At 42.5% G+C, this 18,384-nt stretch overlaps 1 protein-coding gene across 1 annotated transcript in view; it reads left to right on the top strand.

Moving 5' to 3' along the window:
• Positions 1-18,384, top strand: part of CCDC149 (coiled-coil domain containing 149) — a 98,656-nt gene that overhangs the window by 34,159 nt on the left and 46,113 nt on the right. Inside the window, 2 exon segments of the mRNA XM_067735652.1 lie at positions 930-968; positions 15,897-16,004. Coding sequence (XP_067591753.1) covers positions 930-968; positions 15,897-16,004 — 147 coding nt within the window.

Genomic DNA, 18,384 nt, shown 5'->3' with positions numbered 1-18,384 from the left:
CTCTAGGCCATATATACAGATTTAACTCACTTTTTAAAACAGTGCATAGTAATATTTCCATAATTTTTAAACCTTTCCCTTTCCTGGGCAATTAGATTTTCTCTAGTTTTCATATGGCAGGATTTTTCAGGATGCAAATGTTACTGAAATGGAGGATACCAACTGCATAGCGCTATTTTGCATTCTCACTTAGTTCTTTCTCACGGATGCCATCTCTTTTTTTAAGTGCTGACACTATTGCTTACGTTTAACCGTCTGTGCTGGGGTCATTGAACTGTCCTGGAACACAGAAGTACAGTAGAAAGATTCCTGAGGTTAAAATAATGTTGACTTGTATGTGGACGGCATCAGATAGAGAAGTGCTATTTCCTGAGCATTTATCGTTCACCTGACATATTTATGTATTCCCAGATGGCACACGAGGGAGAGGAATTGAATCCTTTTAAGACAAAAAGTCTGATAGGACTAGAAGTTCTCAGTTAATTTTCTTTTATTTTGAGCATATCCTATCCCCACCCCCCAAATTGTTCTGCCCACAGAGAAAACTCAAGTATGTGTCCATTACTGTTCCTCTGGATCTGTTTAAAAGAGGAGCTCAACTCAAACCAAATGAAATACTATTTCTGTTTAGGCTCTGCTCAAAAGTAATTTTGATCAATCCAGTTTATTTATTTGGCTCACACAGGTTTAGAAAATATACAGATTGGTCCTAATTGGAAGTGATTCCTTAGAGGTTTTCCCAAAATGACTCTGGTTCAGTTTATAGTTTAAAATTTTTAAAAGTATATTTGAGTTTGGTTCAGCACATTGTTGGTTGCAGGGGGCGGGAGAGGGGAGGGTCTGAATTTAGCTCATAGTTCGGTTCAATTTCTTGAATCTACACGCATCTAATTTTTAAAAAATAAAATGTAACACTGGTTTCTTTGTAGGATGGAGATCCATCACTTCCCCCTGAAAAGAGGAAACAGGTAAGACTTATTCCTGATCTTTGACAACTCTCAGAATGTTCGTATTGATGCCTTTCAACAACTGGGGGATTAGGGAATCCCAAAATGTATAGAGAAATCTTCTAACTTCCCAGAATCATTCTGTATTACTGGGGGGAGTGGGTGCTAGAGAAATACTGCCTACAGAGAGGGCCTAAGGACTGGGCGAAGGAAACGCAGTGAAGTCTAACAGAGTGGAAGAGGGCACACCAGTTGACTGTGCTCCCTTTCTTGTTGGGACTCCTTTTAGAAAACCACAAGTTGAGAGCACACTGCTAGAGGACTTTAGCTTACTGTTCTGTGGATGGATGCCGTTCTGCTATTCAGCTCCTGCCGCTTCAGACTTTTAAAAGCCATCTCACTAAAACTCATAAGCCATTTATGTTCTTTTCTCCTAAATGGTAACCAACATCGTTTATTGAGTATCCACTGTCCCCACGGATTTTGGAGGCCCACTTTTAGCAATGGACAAATCCGTGTGTGTGTGTGTGTCTGTGTGTCTGTGTGTCTGTGTATCTGTGTGTGTGTGTCTGTGTGTCTTTCTGGACTTTCTGTTCTGTTCCATTGAGCTTCCTGTATTGTCCTGTTTGTACCACATTATTCTATTTTTTGTTTATAATACTTGTAATAATACCTGTTTGGGCTATTCTCCTTCCCTTTGCTCTTTCTTTTCAGATGTTTCTTGTTTCTTTTTTTAGATATAACTGACAAATATTTTATCAAGTCCTCCTCTGATTCCCCCCCCCAAACCCATCCCTATTGGTATTTTGATTGGGGTTTTGTTAAATGTATAGATCAATATAGGGACAGTTAATACTTTCATAGCATTATGTCCAGGAATATCGTACATCAAATTTTTTAATCCTGTTGCATGCATATATATAGATATACTGCGTTTTAACACTTTCCTCAACTTTACAATTGTTCTGTACTGACATACCCTGACTTACAGCCTTTTATGGGCTTGAGGGGAGCCTGGATGATGGTGATGTTAGTGCTGTGTGTACCATGTTATGGGAAATGCTCTGCATCAGAACAGGACTTCAAAACTGGAGGATGAAAATAAGGACGCAGGAATTGTTTGCTGTCTTCATAGCTGTAAAGGCTAAGACAACATCCTATTTTTGTTCATCGATCATATACCTGGCACAGCATATAAACTCCTTGGATTCATTACCTTGTGATTTTTGATGCTGAATAAACAGTAGACGCGCATGCACACATATGCGCGCGCACGCACACACACACGCGCACACACACACACACACACACACACACACGACGTTCACCCTTAAATAACAACTCAGTCCTATGGCTATCCTTTCAGTCATTCAGTTCTGCTCACTCCCGCACTCCTTTCCTATTTTATTTGATTATTTTGTAATGCTCCAGGTTTGATTTAAAGTCAAAATTTTCTATGGAGCTAATTGATGTTTTGTTTTTTTTTTTCCCTAAACAAAATGACACGGAAAGTTAGCATAAATGTTTAAAAATTGGGATCCTTAATGTGGAATTGCTAATGTTTTTGTTTCTGTGTTTTTGGTGGCTACGAGCCGTCATCTTTGCTGCGATTTTAGAGTTTGTTAGTATTCATGAAGGAGTTTTACAGTGTAAGTGGATTCACGTTCCGTGACTTTATAATAAAAAATTTACATTGACTGAAGAGAATCTGATGAATTCCAGTAAGTCTGTCAAGCTGCATTCTTACAGCTCTAAAAAACAAACAAACAAAACAAGTTCGATGTCCTAAGCGCTGGCTTTGTAGCTTTTAATATGGCATTTGGTTTCTGTCCCTTTAGGATTTAGTGTGGTGGTGTAAGCTTGCTCTGCATTCTTCCTGCCTGGGGTGGATGACATAGGACGGGCTGGGGTGCAAGTGACAGAAATTCTAAACTGCTGAATCAATAAAGGAATCGATGCCCTTGCATAACCACAAGTTGAGAGGTAGTGGAGGTCTCAGATGCTGTACTGTCATCATGTACTCATTCTCTCCTCTCTACCACACTTAGCAAAGAAAAATACAGGATACCCAGGTGAATCTGAATTTCAGATAGACAATGAATACTTTTTTAGTATAAGAGTATGTACCATGCAATATTCGCGACATACTTATGCTAAAACATTATTGATTATTTATCTGAAATTCACATTGAGCTGGGCATCCTATATTTTATCTGACCACTCTACCGTTATGCCGATTTTAACGTTAGCTTCCTCTTGAACTTAACATCAGCTTTCCTCGGAGCAGGAAAGGCAGGAAACCCAGCCATGGAATGTGAGTCCTTCCCTCCAGTTTCATTGGGCCATTGTAGGACATACTCCCATTCCTGGTCTACTAACATGCACTGGGAGGGTACTATACATTAATTGGCTTAGATTAATCACCTGGGATAGAAGGGCTTAGGGAGCCAGCAATGACACCCGCCAAACTAATTGTGTGGCCTTGAGAAGATTCCTTTGGGAGTCTGAGACTCAGCTTTCACATCTACAAAGTGGGAATAAATACGGTACCCACCACATAGGGTGGCTGTGCGCAACAAATGAGATAACGTACGCAAGTAGAGTCCTTAGCACAGTGCCTGGCACCGGGTGAGCGTCAATAAATATTTATCATCTTCTCTTCCTTATCATCTGTTTCTTTTTTAATCAATCATATATTAACGTGCTGTTGTCAGGACCCTTTTGGCTACCCTTGGCAGCTTGAAATAGCTTGGGCCAAAGAAGAAGTTCCTGGCTCATAGGACCTCAAAAGGGTTGGGTAAGCAGAAATGCAGCCAGGCCTCAGGACCAGCTACCACCTGGACTCAGGTGCCCCCAGCTGTCTCCTCTGCCCTCAGCATTCTCTGTGTCAGCTGTCATTTCTTTTTCTGGACCTGCTTTCTCTGTAGAATAGGAAACGTGGCTGCTGGTCACATGAGGGCTACAGACCCCACGTCTTTGACCTGTAGGAAAAAGCTGCTCCCTGAATCCCAGGGGAGAGCTCGCCTAGGCCAGGCTCAGGCCAGGGGTCCATTCGAGTCAGCTGGGCATGGCCAGGCATCCTGTAGATACGAGGCTGCTTCTACTGTTGTCATGTTGACGGGGTGCTGGGTAGACCATGTGTTAACCATCTGCCGTACATGCCTTCTTGAGAGAGTCTTGGAATGATAGGTAATAACGACGGCAGCCAGTGTTTCTGAGTGCTCACTCTTGCAGTCTGTCAGACCCTGTGCCCAGCATTGCAATGAGGATGATCCCATTTGATTCCCCCACAACCATGGGAGTCGGCGGTTATTATTATGATTGCCATCAGACAAATGAGGAAATTTAGGCCCATGATGGTCAAGTAAATTACCCAAGGGAAATAACGTAATTGGTGGAGCCAGAGTTCAAAGTCGTGCAGTCCACTCAGAGCTCATGCTTAGAACTCGCCTTGTAGCTCGGGCGACCAGACCTTCCATTTACTCAGGATCATTGCCATTTTTACCTCTTGTCCTGGCATAATCTGTATTAGTGCTCCCTGTACTCTCCAAAGTGTCTTGGTTTGGATGATAAATAATATAGTCACCTTAATTCTAGTAGGGATGCTATGGGCAGACAATCAACAAAATGATTGAAATATATAGGATGTTAAATGGTAAGCAGTGCAATGGAGAGAAAAATATAGCCCAAAGCCAGGGAGGGAATTCTGGCTTAGTAATGGAAGAAACATCTCGATTAGCAGTGGAGGAAAATAGTTCCAGTGTTTGGAAAAATAATCTTACCTGTTTAAAATATATGTTTTCAAATTTTATTTACATATAGTTAGTTTATTTATAAAAGCATGGGGTTGGTTTTTGGATGAGTGAGGGGAAGTGTTAAGATGTCCTCTTCATGAGCTCAGTGTGGGGAAGAAAATGCACCATTGAATTTGCAGGCACTGGTTACAATGAAACTTTCCATTTAGCCTGAAGCAGACAGCTTTGGCATCCATGTATCCGGTACCGGAAAGGAGAGGCACAGTTACCTTCTTAACTTTTTCATCAGCAGGAACAGGGGTAGAAGCTTGCACCCTGACCTGGTGTCTCCTGTCTTATATCACATGTTTATCCCAAAGGCAAAACAGTAGGTGAAGTATTTACCCCTCCAGCTGCAAAACAGATGTACCTTGTGTAAGCGGAAGGCACTGGAACGACAACCAGCTGCTGGGGTAACAGGTGGGACCTGGGGGTCAAAAGATCCACATATCGGAAAAGGAAAAGATGCCACATTGAGCATCTTGTTGCCCATCAGCCTTGAAACCGTGGCTTCCTGTTCTTGACCTGAAGGAGGAATGTCTATGGACTCCTCCCCTGTTCATTTCTCAACTCAGGAGAGATTACAATCATCACTCTGTTATGGACTGAATGTTTACATCCCCCCAAATTCATATGTTGAAACTCTGGTCCTCAACGTGATGGTATCAGGAGGTGGGGCCTCTGGGAGGGAGTTAGGATTAGATGAGGTCATGAGGGTGGAGTCCTCACGAGGGGGTTCAGTATCCTTATAAGAGTCACAAGAGAACTTGCTTTCTCTGCTCTGCCCTCTGCTGTGTGAGGACAAAACAAGAAATCTGCACCTGAAAGAGGGCCCTTCCCAGAACCTAACTGTGCTGGCACCCTGATCTCAGATTTGCAGCCTCTAGAACTATGAGAAATAAATTTCTGTTGTTTGTAAGCCACCCCGTCTATGGCGTTTTGTTGTAGCAGCTCAAGCTGACTGTAAATGTATTGAGGGTTCTTCTCAAATATAAGTAGAAACAATACCCCATCCTCAGGCTTGGCAGTGCTTTGTGCTTTTCCAAGACTGTGTATGCATGTGTGTATGCACGTATATATCTATGTATGTGTGTCATCTCCCAGCTGTCTTCTGCGGCCACACTGCAAGTTAGGTCTTGCATAAAGTCTCAAGGCAGTGTCATGGATGGCAGTAGATAAAAGCTTGGGTTCTGGCATCCAATTTTGTGATTCAAATATAACACTTCCACTTGCTGGCTGGGTGATCTGGGGCAAGCTGTGTTACCTTTCTGAGACTCAATTTCCTCCTCTCCAAAATGAACAAAAGCATGAGATATATTCATAAATTTTTTATTAAGAATCGGTGTGATAATTCTTATAATGCCCATTGCCTTCTACTTAGTGAGCGCTCAATGGGTGTTGGCTGTTTTTTATTTTTCCTGTGACTTGTCCAAGGTCACACAGCAGGTTAATAGAGCAGGCCTAAAAAATCCAAATCTGCTCACTTGTAGTTCAGTGTTTTAGTTCAGGGTTTTGTTCCATATTTAACTCTTAGGCTGTTTGAATGAGGAAGAAGCATAATTGACATTTAATCCACCCATTTTGGAAGTTCAAAGGTGAAGTGCTTTATCTGAAGCCCTCTGCTTAGGAGGGGTTGAGAAGCAGAAACTGAGCTAGGAGTCTTTACCCATTAGGCCAGTGTTCTTTCCTGTGGCAGCCAATGTCTGGCCATAATGTCTTCCTGATTTTTTGTCTCCTCCTTACAGGACAGCCAGAACTTTCATGGTTGTAGTTCTAGAAATACGGTTGTCGATCGAGGCTCTCTTTTAGAATTTAGAATCCTTTTTAAAACAACTCAATTTCCAATGGCAAATCATCCGTTGAAGAAGCTGTGAAGAAATCGTGACAACAGTGATTTCACTAATAGCTTCTCGTGGGATATTGAAATGAAAATTTCTTCTTGATACTCCAGGCAGAACTGTGCACAGAGCACCTCTCTGCACTGCAGTGAGAGATCACCAAAAGATCTCAAACGACCCTTTCAGTATTTTTCTTTTGCAAAACAAGCAATTCCTCCAAAGGAGATAAAGGGGAATTTAAATTATCCTGGGTTAATCTTCTTATAAGTTGGGATTCTTTGGGGTCACAGCAACGCATTTTTCCCCATGCAAACTCCTCCTTGAATAAACAATCAAACACATCTCTGTCTTTCCCTGTTTTGATTTCAAGCCGAGGTACCACGGGAGGTATTCCTCCCGGTCCAGGAGGGAGCCTTGGCTTTCTTCCCTTAAAAAGTGATGACTTATTTAGATGGTGACATGCACCAGGATGACAACCCTGGAGAAATCAGAGCACAGAGTGGCCCTTTGTGGGATGGGAGGGAACCTTTTACTTCAATAGAAAAGTCTTCTTGGTCAATCTTATTTTAGTCCCCTGTGACCACAAATCAGAGCAACTTTGTATATGCATCTCGGTTTGATGCTCAGAACCTAAAACTTCCTTCAAAGATCTCAAGTGCTTTGGGATGTTTCTTTTTATACCACTTCGAACAGTACAACTTCACTGTTACACCAGGGAAGCTGGGAAGAAATCCAGGGTTCAGCCTGCGGGAGTCCTCCCAAATCATAATAACAGTAATTTCATTCTGAGCATTCACACCTCCTGCTCAGAAGCCCTTCGGATCCTTGCAGTGATTTTTGTCAGGAAGGTGAGAGCATCCCCCAACTTAAACACGGAGGGATTTAGGCTCAGTGCATCTAAAGAACTCGGGAACTATTAAGGGAGCCACTAAGTGGCAGATGCGGAGCCATAATGGCCAAGATTAAGCAAACATTTATTTAAATAGCAACCTTCTAAACCTACCGAAGAGCATTTGCCTGTGGGCCTGGAAATGCCTACATTGGCAAGTGTGTGCTTGGAGACTGTGGGGTGAGAGTAGGCTGCCGCGGGCTCCTTGCACAGCCAAAAACTGTGTGTGGAATGAGTTCTTGGGTGGTTGTTTCTTGTAAATAAGAAAGCTGTCACTGTAGCGGAGGTCATCGCTTGGGCAGTTGCTGTGAATAGGGGGCGCTTGCTCAGCAAAGCAAGTTTCACTCTATTACTATTAACACAGAAGTCGCCGTAGACCAAAGCAGCGGGGTAGAAATTGCAATTAAATTTGCTATCAATCACACTGCTCAAGTACACTCCATGTTTTATCAGACATTTTTTTTTCACATATTCTTGCTTAATCGAGTACTTTACCCTACTGAAGGTGTGAGTTTAAAGGATTCAGGGGTCAACACCATGTTGTTGAGGAGCATTTCATAAATCTGGTCTCCTTTTCTCTCTGACACTCTTTTTTTTTTTTTTCAAAACAAAACAAAACAAACAACAAGCAAAAAACTCTCCTTGAGGAAGTGCCTAGGCCAAGGTTTTACCTGTCTCTCTCATTTTTTTCCCCTCCCATTTTTGCATTGAGTTTTAATATGTCAGCAAGTTGAGAAGGAAGTTATAGGATTTTCCGGTATACATCATTTTTACATTATGATGGAAAATGACTTTTCCATGGCTAGATTACTGAAGTGGTGTATATCTAATAAATTACAAAGATTTCAGGGTGACTTGAGGGATAGTAACTGGAATGTTGCCCCTTTCCCCTCCTGGTGTCTGGGCTGAATTATTTAAGGACTTAGGAGAAAACACACGGCCTTCCCGTTTTACTGCCCTTCCCAGTGTCTGGCTAGTGCAAGGTTTGAAGGTTAATCTTAAACTTTTCATCACTTTCTTTCATTTTATTTTTATCTGTTGGAGAGGAAAAGCTTTTCCTCTACCCTCTTAGGTTCAGTGCATGGAGGCCTGCAAATTTAACTGACAAAAGACAGATTAAAAGGAGAAAAAAGCAAACAATTTCATGAATATTTTACATGCACAGGAGTCCAGAGAGGAGAAGTGAAATTCAAAGAAGTGTTAAGACTTGGGGGCTTATATAGCATTTTAATAAAAGAGAGGGGGTTTGGGCCTTAAGAGATGATAAATTGTGGGAAAGTGACTAGGAGATACATGGGAAACTAATGGAAGATAGGGTTTTATTTTAGTTAGGTTTGTTTATGCAGACTCATCATGGTACCAATGCTCTGTGTCCAGTGATTAGAGTTGCTATTCTCTTCCTGGTATGGAGGGGATGGGACAATTCACAAAGGGAAATGTATGCCCTTATTTTTAGGCTGAAAAGGGGAGGGAAGAATATTCTCTGTGTCTTCTGATTCTCAGTTGCCTTCAGATCAAAATAATCCTCATGGTAAAGGAGCATATTTTGGGGTGGCATATTCTGATCTTATCATATCCAACTTTTCATTTCTTACATCAGGGAGGAAAATGGTATATAGTGGATCCTTTTCTCCCCATCTAAAAGATTTAGGGCTGTTTCTTACAACTGGTATCCTGAACTCCCCCTTCCTTGTAAACCAGTCTTCGTTACTTGATCATTGAAAACGGAGTTCCTTCACAGAGACTGTCATTGCCAAATGTGATGTACCATTAAAAAAAATCTCCTCCCACTTCTCTTAAGTTTCAAAAACGTATTGCATCTCTAGTATAAATTTGGATGTATTTTGTGACATTCATTCATAAGGGAATTCAAATACAGTGGTAGAGGCAAGATCTAGAGTTTAGGATGCAGCAGGACCTGAAGAAAGGGAGATCCCCTTGTCCCCGTTACTAATCTACCTCAGTGAGAATTTCCACAAAAAGGCAGAGAGGTTGGGGCGAGATGCACACAGTTCTCTCAACTCCCAGATCTCTGCCTTTGCAACAACTGTCAGGACGTGTAGTCTTCATCTGTGTGCAGAGAGAATTTCCCCGAGCCTCAAAGTCCCCACGCCAGGGGCTGGCCTTGGCGGCATACTTCTGCAGACATCCGTTGTGATTGGGGGTTGACTTGATTCTTGACAAAGGAACGTGTGTTGGAATGGACAGCTGTAACGTCCTTTTGGCCTTGAGCCTCCCAGCTATGTTTTCATCAAATCTGTCTTCTCTCCCTTCCCCATCACAGTTTTAATAGATAAACTCTGAGCTAGAAAGAGTGACTTAAGTATATAGATTCTACAATATACTCCAGGATATTCAACATCCCACTATTATCTGAGAGAAGATGTCAACCTTTTAACGTCAGCCCTGGCTATATCTGAATATTTAAAAGAGGCTTCTTTTGAAACCTTTTCATGTTTTGCTATTTATGCTACCCACCCTGCCCCAGAGATTTAGAGGAAATAATCTCTAGGTTTTGTTTTCCTTCCCTGTGAAATCCTTTCGAGTGTTAGACGGTCTGCCACTTTTTCCCTGACATTTTCTTTACATAGTGCTGCTATTCTAAACTGATGGTCACAGAGTCCTTCTCAATAACACAGAGACAAAACGGTCTACATAGCTGATAAATTATAAGCAGGCGCCGTGTGTTAGCTTGATGGGTGGTTATAGTGAATGTGTGTGAGTCATGGGGGGTTTTTTTGGTCAAAAGATTTATGTGAATTTTTCTCCTCTATTTTGAGTGCTTTGAAATGTACTACTTTTCTTCCTTTTCTTTTCTTTCTTTCTTTCTTTCTTTTTTTTTTTTTTTGTTCTTTAAGGTGTATGTCAAGGAACTAGGCACCGTATCAGAATACTCATTTTCTAGTTTTCAAAGTTATTGTTTGGGAGTTGAGGAGGTGGAAGGACTGAATAGAAAAGAATTGTGTGTTGACAAGTAAGCCAGCCTGTGAAATGTGAAAGAAAATTACAGTCACCTGCTTTAAAAGGGGGGTCTCCCTCCCCCTACCCTCCCCCAGGGGGTCACTTTGAAATCTGGGGTAGATTTACAGTGAATCCTCTTGGAGGCGCTGTGATTTTAATTAACCATTGCTTTGCAGCTACTGTAGAAACGCTTGAGTTTATTTGGGTAGATTTCTTTTCGGCCAGGCTGCAGAGTAAATAATGTTTGACAGTCACATCACTGGGTCTCTGACTCGCTGTCTCCTAAAGCAGCGCTGCCCTTGCTTCATGTGTCACTGGGACCTTTGATATATAACACGTGGGTGCCTGCTTTGCTGTAACCTCCAAATACTGGGGAGTATCGCTGGGCTCAGTGCTATTCAGAGTGGGGCCTGAGGACCAGTGCCAGGCTGCAAGCTGCCCTTTCTGGTCCCTACGACAAGATGAGTGCAGAAACTGAGAGGAAGGGCTCAGAAACTTTTATAGCAATCTGACAGTCTGTATGATTTTACGTCAGGTGAATCTAACAAACACTTGGGGCCTTGATGTCTTCTTAAATTTGTTTTCCTAGGAATTGATTTTTATTGTATTTTGCACAAGTACTGATCTGTGACGGAGCGGAGGTTGAGGTCTTTCACCACTGATAGTTTGAGTTGTACGGGTTTAGCTCTTGTGGTTACATTGGTGAGCAAATGTCAGGGTCTTCCCACCCACCTGAGGGGCTCAAGCCATTGTTGATTCAAAAAGGGAAGGTTAGGGACGTTTCAGATTTTTTTTTTTTTTTTTTTTTGGTCTTTTGTTAAATTTTTCACTGTTGCTCTTACAAACATTTCTTTCTGAACATCTCTTCCACTGTTTAAGAAAAGCAGCCTCCTGTGAAGGTGAATTTTGCTGTGTCTCCTGCAGATGGGGTGCTGAGATGCAGTGTGCAGGTGGCAGCAGGCTCGCGGAGGCCACTTTTAGCCGCATGCCAGCACCTGCCCCGGGTGGCTTCTCCCGCCCCACCTCTGAGCCAGTCGCTCCAGCCTGGGGCTTCTGTCCCTGCACCTGGGGGAGGGATTATGCTTGCTGAGCTAATGTCTGGGAAGTGTTCTGGAGTTCCCGGAAGGAAAAGGAGAGGCCGCCCACTTGTCATACCTTGCCGCTAAGGCAGGAGAGCTGCAGGACAGAGGGGAGGGACCAGGAAAAGAAAATTGGGAATTGAATCACCTCTCCACTTCACTGCAGTCCCTGGGGTCCGCCTGCTCTAGTGGCCTTGAACTGCTTTCCAAAATGGACATCTTGTGATGTGAGGGAGAGAAGGAGAGAGGGAAGCCGCTTGCCTTTGCACCTACCTGGAACTTTTTCCGGGATATCCACAAGGCTCACGCTCACTCTCTCTCCTTTCTCAAGTCTTGGTTTAAGACTTGAAGTGTGGCCTTCGCTGTGACGCCTTCCGTGGCCTTTCCCCAGCACACACTGTTTCCTTTACCTGCTGTATCTGTTTCCGTAGTACTTATCATCCAGCTCCTCAGTCATTATTCATTTTGTTGTAATATAATATAATAATATAATAATGTAATTAATATAATATCATCTATTAAAATGTAAGTTTACAAGGGCAAGAGGCTTTGTCTGTATGGCTCATTGCTGTATCTCCAGAATCGAAAACAGTGCCTGACACGTAGTAGGCACTCCCTAAATATTTGTTGTGTAGATGAATGGATGAATAAGTGAAGGGGCAGGATGACAAGGGAGCCAGCTGTGTCCAAGGAGCCATTCGGCCAGATCCATCCAACCGTCCACTGAGTGATCGAATTGGAGCCACTGCAAGGGCAGAGTCAAGGGGAGGTGACCAGCATTTAACCAGTGCCTGCTGTATACCAAGCACTGTGGTAGGCATCCTAGGTTCATTATTCAATGTAAGTATCAGATTACTACATGAAGTATGTATGGTTAGCTCCAGTTCACAGGTGGGGAAACTCAAGAGGTTAATAATCTTACCCAAGGTCACCCAGCCCAGTAAGTGGCAGAACTGGGACCCAACTTAGTCGATCTGATTCCAAAAAGAAATTTGAACATTTCCAAGAACAGTCAGCGGATCACAGTGCCTCTTGTCTTCTTGCTTTCCTGCCTGTAAAACGGGGATTAATTTTCCTCATCCTTCACCAGATTTTTATCTGATGAGAATGGAAATCTGGGACAGTTGAAACACAACGACTACAAGATATGACTTGAAGGGTGGCTTTGCAAATATGGGGCTGAGAATTAGATCACATTATTGAGTAATGTTCACAAACAAGTGAGTGGAAATCAGAGCTAGATTAAAGCCAGCCAGTGGGGATGAGGGGGGTTTCTGTGCAACGCTGTGTGCCAGGCGCTGGTTTCCGTAGTTTATTATTCCAGATATTTCCCTAGGCTGAGATCACAGCCTCCAGACTCAGCATATTATCTTTCACTTAGATATATTTCTGGAGCATCCACTAGGTGCTTGGGGGAGACCAGTAGAGAGAACAAAGTTCCCTGCCCTTCATGGAACTTCTGTCTTAGTAGGGAGAGAGAGATAGGAAATAAACAGTAAGTAATAAACATATGTAAACATATGGCAATAAACTGTAAAGTAAATGACATGGTATATTAAGAGATGGTAAGTGCTATGGAAATAAAAAGTAGTGTAGGGGAAAGGGCTTGGGCGTTCAGTAGGGAGGTGGCCAGACTGCAGATTAGATCAAGTGGTCCAGGTGGGCCCCGTCGAAACGGTGCCGTTTGAACGAAGACCTGAAAAAGGCAAGGGAGTGAACAAGAGGTACCCTGGAGGGAGAGCAGTCCAGTCCAGAGAAAAGGCAGAGAGAGCAGCGCTGAGATGGGCTCCTGCCTGGTATATGTGGGGAACAGCCAGGAGGTGAGCTTCGGGGGAGCTGAATGGGGGGCTACCCTGACGGTGGAGACACTGGATATCCCGATGGATGGAATATGGGAGATAAGGCAAAGTGAGGAGTCCAGGATAAGCCAAGGTTTAATCTCTATATTCTTTCACTTGATTCCCTTTTGATTACCTAACATAACTCAGTATTCCCGAAAGCATTAGCATCAAAGTCTTTGGAGATTTAGCCACTATAGTTGTACTCATCTGCAATGTCTCTGGATTTGGGTTTCTTCAGCTATCACATGGAAGGAATCTAAAAGATAACTTTCAAATCCCTTGTGTGACTGTTTCTGAAAGATTCCTTTTTAGGAGTCACATTCCGATCGCTGGCTTGCTTCCCTCCCTCCTTCTTTCCTCCATTTATTCATCGTGGGTCTTTAAAACATGTGCTGGGACAAGAGCACTTCTTGGAGCAATGTACGTGGAGGCTGAGAAGGGAGAAAACGAGAATCTCTGCCTTTCAATAGCTCATTTCTTCTTGCTGAGGTTAGATAAGAGTGCAATAAGCAAGGTGAGAATTAGAGCAAATTAGCAAAATTCAAATAGTTTAGAAGAAGCAGCCGTGGAGGTAAAGTGGAATAGTAAGTTAAAGGCTTGAGTGGAAAAAGCACGTAGATAGTTTGGGAGCATATGCAGGTTCAGGTTCAGGGAACCTGAGAAGGGTGAGAGCGTGGTAAAGGGTGCTTGCGTGGTTCCGGGAAAGGGGCCGAGATGTGTCGATGAAGCTGGACTGAGAAGGGGAGGGGGTGTGGTGGAGAACTGCGCACGGGGGCCAGAGGGATCTGCTCTGAGCAGGAGGAAATCTGAAGGAAGGGCTGACATCATGAAATGGACTGGAAGGCACTCACCCTGGCTGTTTGGTACTCTAGGGACTAGAACAGGGGAATAAGGAGGTGAGAAAAACAGCCCAGGAGACTGCTGAATTACCTCTGGATCCTGATGTCTGAAATCGTGACACCTCACTGGTCTCTTCTCTGGCTGACAATTTTGATCAAAATTCTGGGCATTAAGGTGGCAAAGAAAAGTTCATTAAACACGATCTATTTGAAGAAAAAAAAAACTATCCAAACAAGGAAATGAAATTATCCAAACAAGGAAATGAAATTTTTCCTATATTGTGGATCCAAAGTTAGAATTGAACTAAGACTACTTGGAAGAGTTTTTGTGAGGAGCTCTTAAATTAAAAAAAAAAAAAAAAAAAAAAAACCCAACTCCTCCATCACTTGTCTGTGAGCCATTCTGGAAACAAAGAACATCCCCAAATTGAGGTTCACGGCCAACTTATTTCTCTCCATGCAGTTGTAGTGGTGTGATTTGCACACTTGCTGCATTCATACATGTGTTTATTCTAATGGTTCAGCTGGGCTTGGATGATGGCTGCAGTAAGCCTAAGAAAGCCCTGCATTTCTCCACTCCTCCGTTTCTGATTATATTTCATAGTGTGTTAATATTTGCAGGCTAAGCTTTTTTTTTGAAATCTAACTTTTATTTTTATTTATTTATTTTTAACATCTTTATTGGAGTATAATTGCTTTACAATGGTGTGTTAGTTTCTGCTATATAACAAAGTGAATCAGCTGTACGTATACGTATATCCCCATATACCCTCCCTCTTGCATCTCCCTCCCTCCCACCCTCCCTACCCCACCCCTCTAGGTGGTCACGAAGCACTGAGCTGATCTCCCTGTGCTATGCGGCTGCTTCCCACTAGCTATCTATTTTACATTTGGTAGTGCATATATGTCAATGCCACTCTCTCACTCTGTCCCAGCTTACCCTTCCCCCTCCCTGTGTCCTCAAGTCCATTCTCTATGTCTGCGTCTTTATTCCTGTCCTGCCCCTAGGTTCTTCAGAACCCTTTTTTTTTTTTTTTTTAGATTCCACATATATGTGTTAGCATACGTTTTTCTCTTTCTGACTTACTTCACTCTGTATGACAGACTCTAGGTCCATCCACCTCACTACAAATAGCTCAATTTCGTTTCTTTTTATGGCTGAGTAATATTCCATTGTATATGTGTGCCACATCTTCTTTATCCATTCATCCGATGATGGACACTTAGGTTGTTTCCATCTCCGGGCTATTGTAAATAGAGCTGCAATGAACATTTTGGAACATGACTCTTTTTGAATTATGGTTTTCTCAGGGTATATGCCCAGTAGTGGGATTGCTGGGTCATATGGTGGTTCTATTTGTAGTTTTTTAAGGAACCTCCATACTGTTCTCCATAGTGGCTGTACCAATTCACATTCCCACCAGCAATGCAAGAGTGTTCCCTTTTCTCCACACCCTCTCCAGCATTTATTGTTTGTAGATTTTTTGATGATGGCCATTCTGACTGGTGTAGTTTTGATTTACATTTCTCTAGTGATTAGCGATGTTGAGCATCCTTTCATGTGTTTGTTGGCAATCTGTATATCTTCTTTTGAGAAATGTCAATTTAGGTCTTCTGCCCATTTTTGGATTTGGTTTTTTGTTTTATCGATATTGAGCTGCATGAGCTGCTTGTCAATTTTGGAGATTAATCCTTTGTCAGTTTGCAGGCTAATCTTGCACAACTATTGAGAGATTCTCAGGACCGAAATAAACATCTGGGAGAAGAAATTAAAGAACTTCAGCAAAGGCTTGGAGAAGTCCAGGGCGACAATAAGGTACCGTGAATATTTAAAGGCAAAAACCACTCCTGAGTAATTTTGTGCCAGAGGTTTATGTATGGTGCATCAGAAGAATGTAATGCAGCATTTGCAGAAAAATTTGTTATAGATTTTTACATTTGCAATGAAAATTCACAGTTTAGCGTTTCTTATCTTTATTACCTTCCCTTCGCGTGTGTGCATGCACACGCGTCTGTGTGTGTTTCTGGGTTGCTCTAAAATATTGTCACAACCCATTGTAGAAGTTTCATCATGTTCAGCTTGGTGCTGAATAACATTGTGGTTGAGGGCAAAATAAAACCCAAATGCTATACTTTCTCCTTTCTATACAGATAATGGATTTGTGGCTCATATGATTTGGAATTATTCACATTCAGTTTTGAATTTTAAGTAGTCATCCTACTAATTATGTTCACATAACCAATTTATTTTATTGCTAAATTTGGCAATTTGTATGGAACATTGCTCAAAATCCACTGCTTGGTATTAATCAAACTCCCCTGTTGGCAACGTTAATTATAAAATATGAACTCATAAACTCCAAATTAATGTGAGCACTGTCTCTCCCAGCTGAAGCTGTGAACAAAAGTACAATTGAGAAAAGGAAGAAAAACTACCGAAGTTCAATTCCATCGCCCCCAAATAATTTCCCATTTTGCCAATAGATTCAATTTCAACTTCTTGCCAGAGCCAGCTTTCCCAACAGGGATGGCCTTTGGAGTTTCACGCAAGCAAACTACATGGCGGGGAGGAGGTGCTTTCTTGGGCAATGTCTTTTGAACGGTACCAAATTCCCTGACAAATGATGGGGATGTTTGTTGTTCCTGGGAGTCACTGGTTATTGGAAGGCGCCATTTTGAAAGATGCTCATTCTTTAAAAAAAAAAAAAATGTATGGAAGTGTCTGGATTATCTCGAGAACTCTTCCATGACAAAGAGCAGAGAGGATTGTGTGCTTACTGCTGGCTTAAGGGGCTCAATCTAAGGGCGTACTGGTGGGACTTCCCTGGTGGTCCAGCAGTTGAAACTCCACACTTCCACTGCAGGGGGCACGGGTTCGATCCCTGGTCGGGAAACTAGGATCCTGCCTGCCACGAGGTGTGGTCAAAAAGTAAAAAAAAAAATAATAATAAGGGCATACTGGGAAGTCTTCTTTACATAGCCTCTTGTCCACTTAGTCTGCCTTTAAAAAAATTTTTTTAAACCTCTTGGATTTAACATACTATATTTGAAAAATATTTCATGACTATTCTCCGTCATGAAATAGGGAGTGCGCGAGAATGCTAAGAAGGGTGCTAATTAACCCTGGACAAGCTAATCGGGCCTCTCAAAAGGATTTAAGCTCTGTAACCTAGGTATTTGGTCAATAATTAAAGGCCAGGCCTTCTTAGGTGTTATCAAATGATAGCACCAGGGCAAGGTTTTCTAGAGAGTAAAATCAAGTATGTGCAATCATTTCCTTTTAAACCCATAAAAATACTGCAGGAATTTTGGAGAAGTTATAAATCCAGAAAATACTGAAACATTTTGAGATGTGATTTTTGGAGGCATGATTCTTCTTGACTGATTGTTTTTCTTCTTCTTCTTTTCTTTTCTTTTTTATTTTCTGAGGTACCCGCCCCCCCACCTCCGACTGTCCTAGACACACCTCTGCCTCATCTTTTGGTCACTTTTAATTGTATCGCCTTGTAGGCCTGAGATATTTTAGGAATTGACGTTTGCGACTGATATTTCAGGGAAAGAAAAGGAGGGTATGTGTGCGTGCGTGTGTGCATGAGTGTGACACTGAGCGCAGGTCTGGGGCTGCTTTTGCATCGGCACCATCTGAGCGTCATGATTTGCCTGCATTCTGGGTCTTTATTCCAGTAGCTGGACACATTTATCAAACTTGGTTTTCTCACTCAAGGTTTAGAATTTAGTGACTCATATTCATGGCCTGTGAAGTAATTTTCCTGCCAGCAGATGCAGGCAAGATGGTAAAACGTTCAGTAGACCCTGTATCTTGGTCTCCAGTCCTCTCCTCCTCAAAAAAGACCAACTGCAGTGAGCCCCAGAGACTCTGTTTATTCTCATTTGCATCTAAAGTTATAGGGCTGGTTTATTTTCATCCCCCTGTGAGTCACGGTCATCCTCCCCCCACCTACCCCCAGTCATCAACATTAAGGCCGGATGACTCATTCAGTAATGACACCAGCCATCTTGAGAAACACAGAGGCCTCTCTTGAAGGGTGGCCGTGACTGTGTGGTGGAGAATGGGTTAACCCTTCCTTTGCTCTCTTATTCGTCGCGTCACAGCTCCAACCTTTCCATCGCCTTTGGAATCTAGTCCCACCTCCTTACCATGGTGTGCTTGGCCCTCCATTATCTGGCCCCTCCTG

The sequence above is a fragment of the Pseudorca crassidens genome, chromosome 4, assembly GCF_039906515.1.
Source record: "Pseudorca crassidens isolate mPseCra1 chromosome 4, mPseCra1.hap1, whole genome shotgun sequence".
Classification (NCBI taxonomy): domain Eukaryota; kingdom Metazoa; phylum Chordata; class Mammalia; order Artiodactyla; family Delphinidae; genus Pseudorca; species Pseudorca crassidens.
The sequence above is the reverse complement of the archived record's forward strand: the minus strand, read 5'-3'. Positions and strand labels throughout refer to the sequence as shown.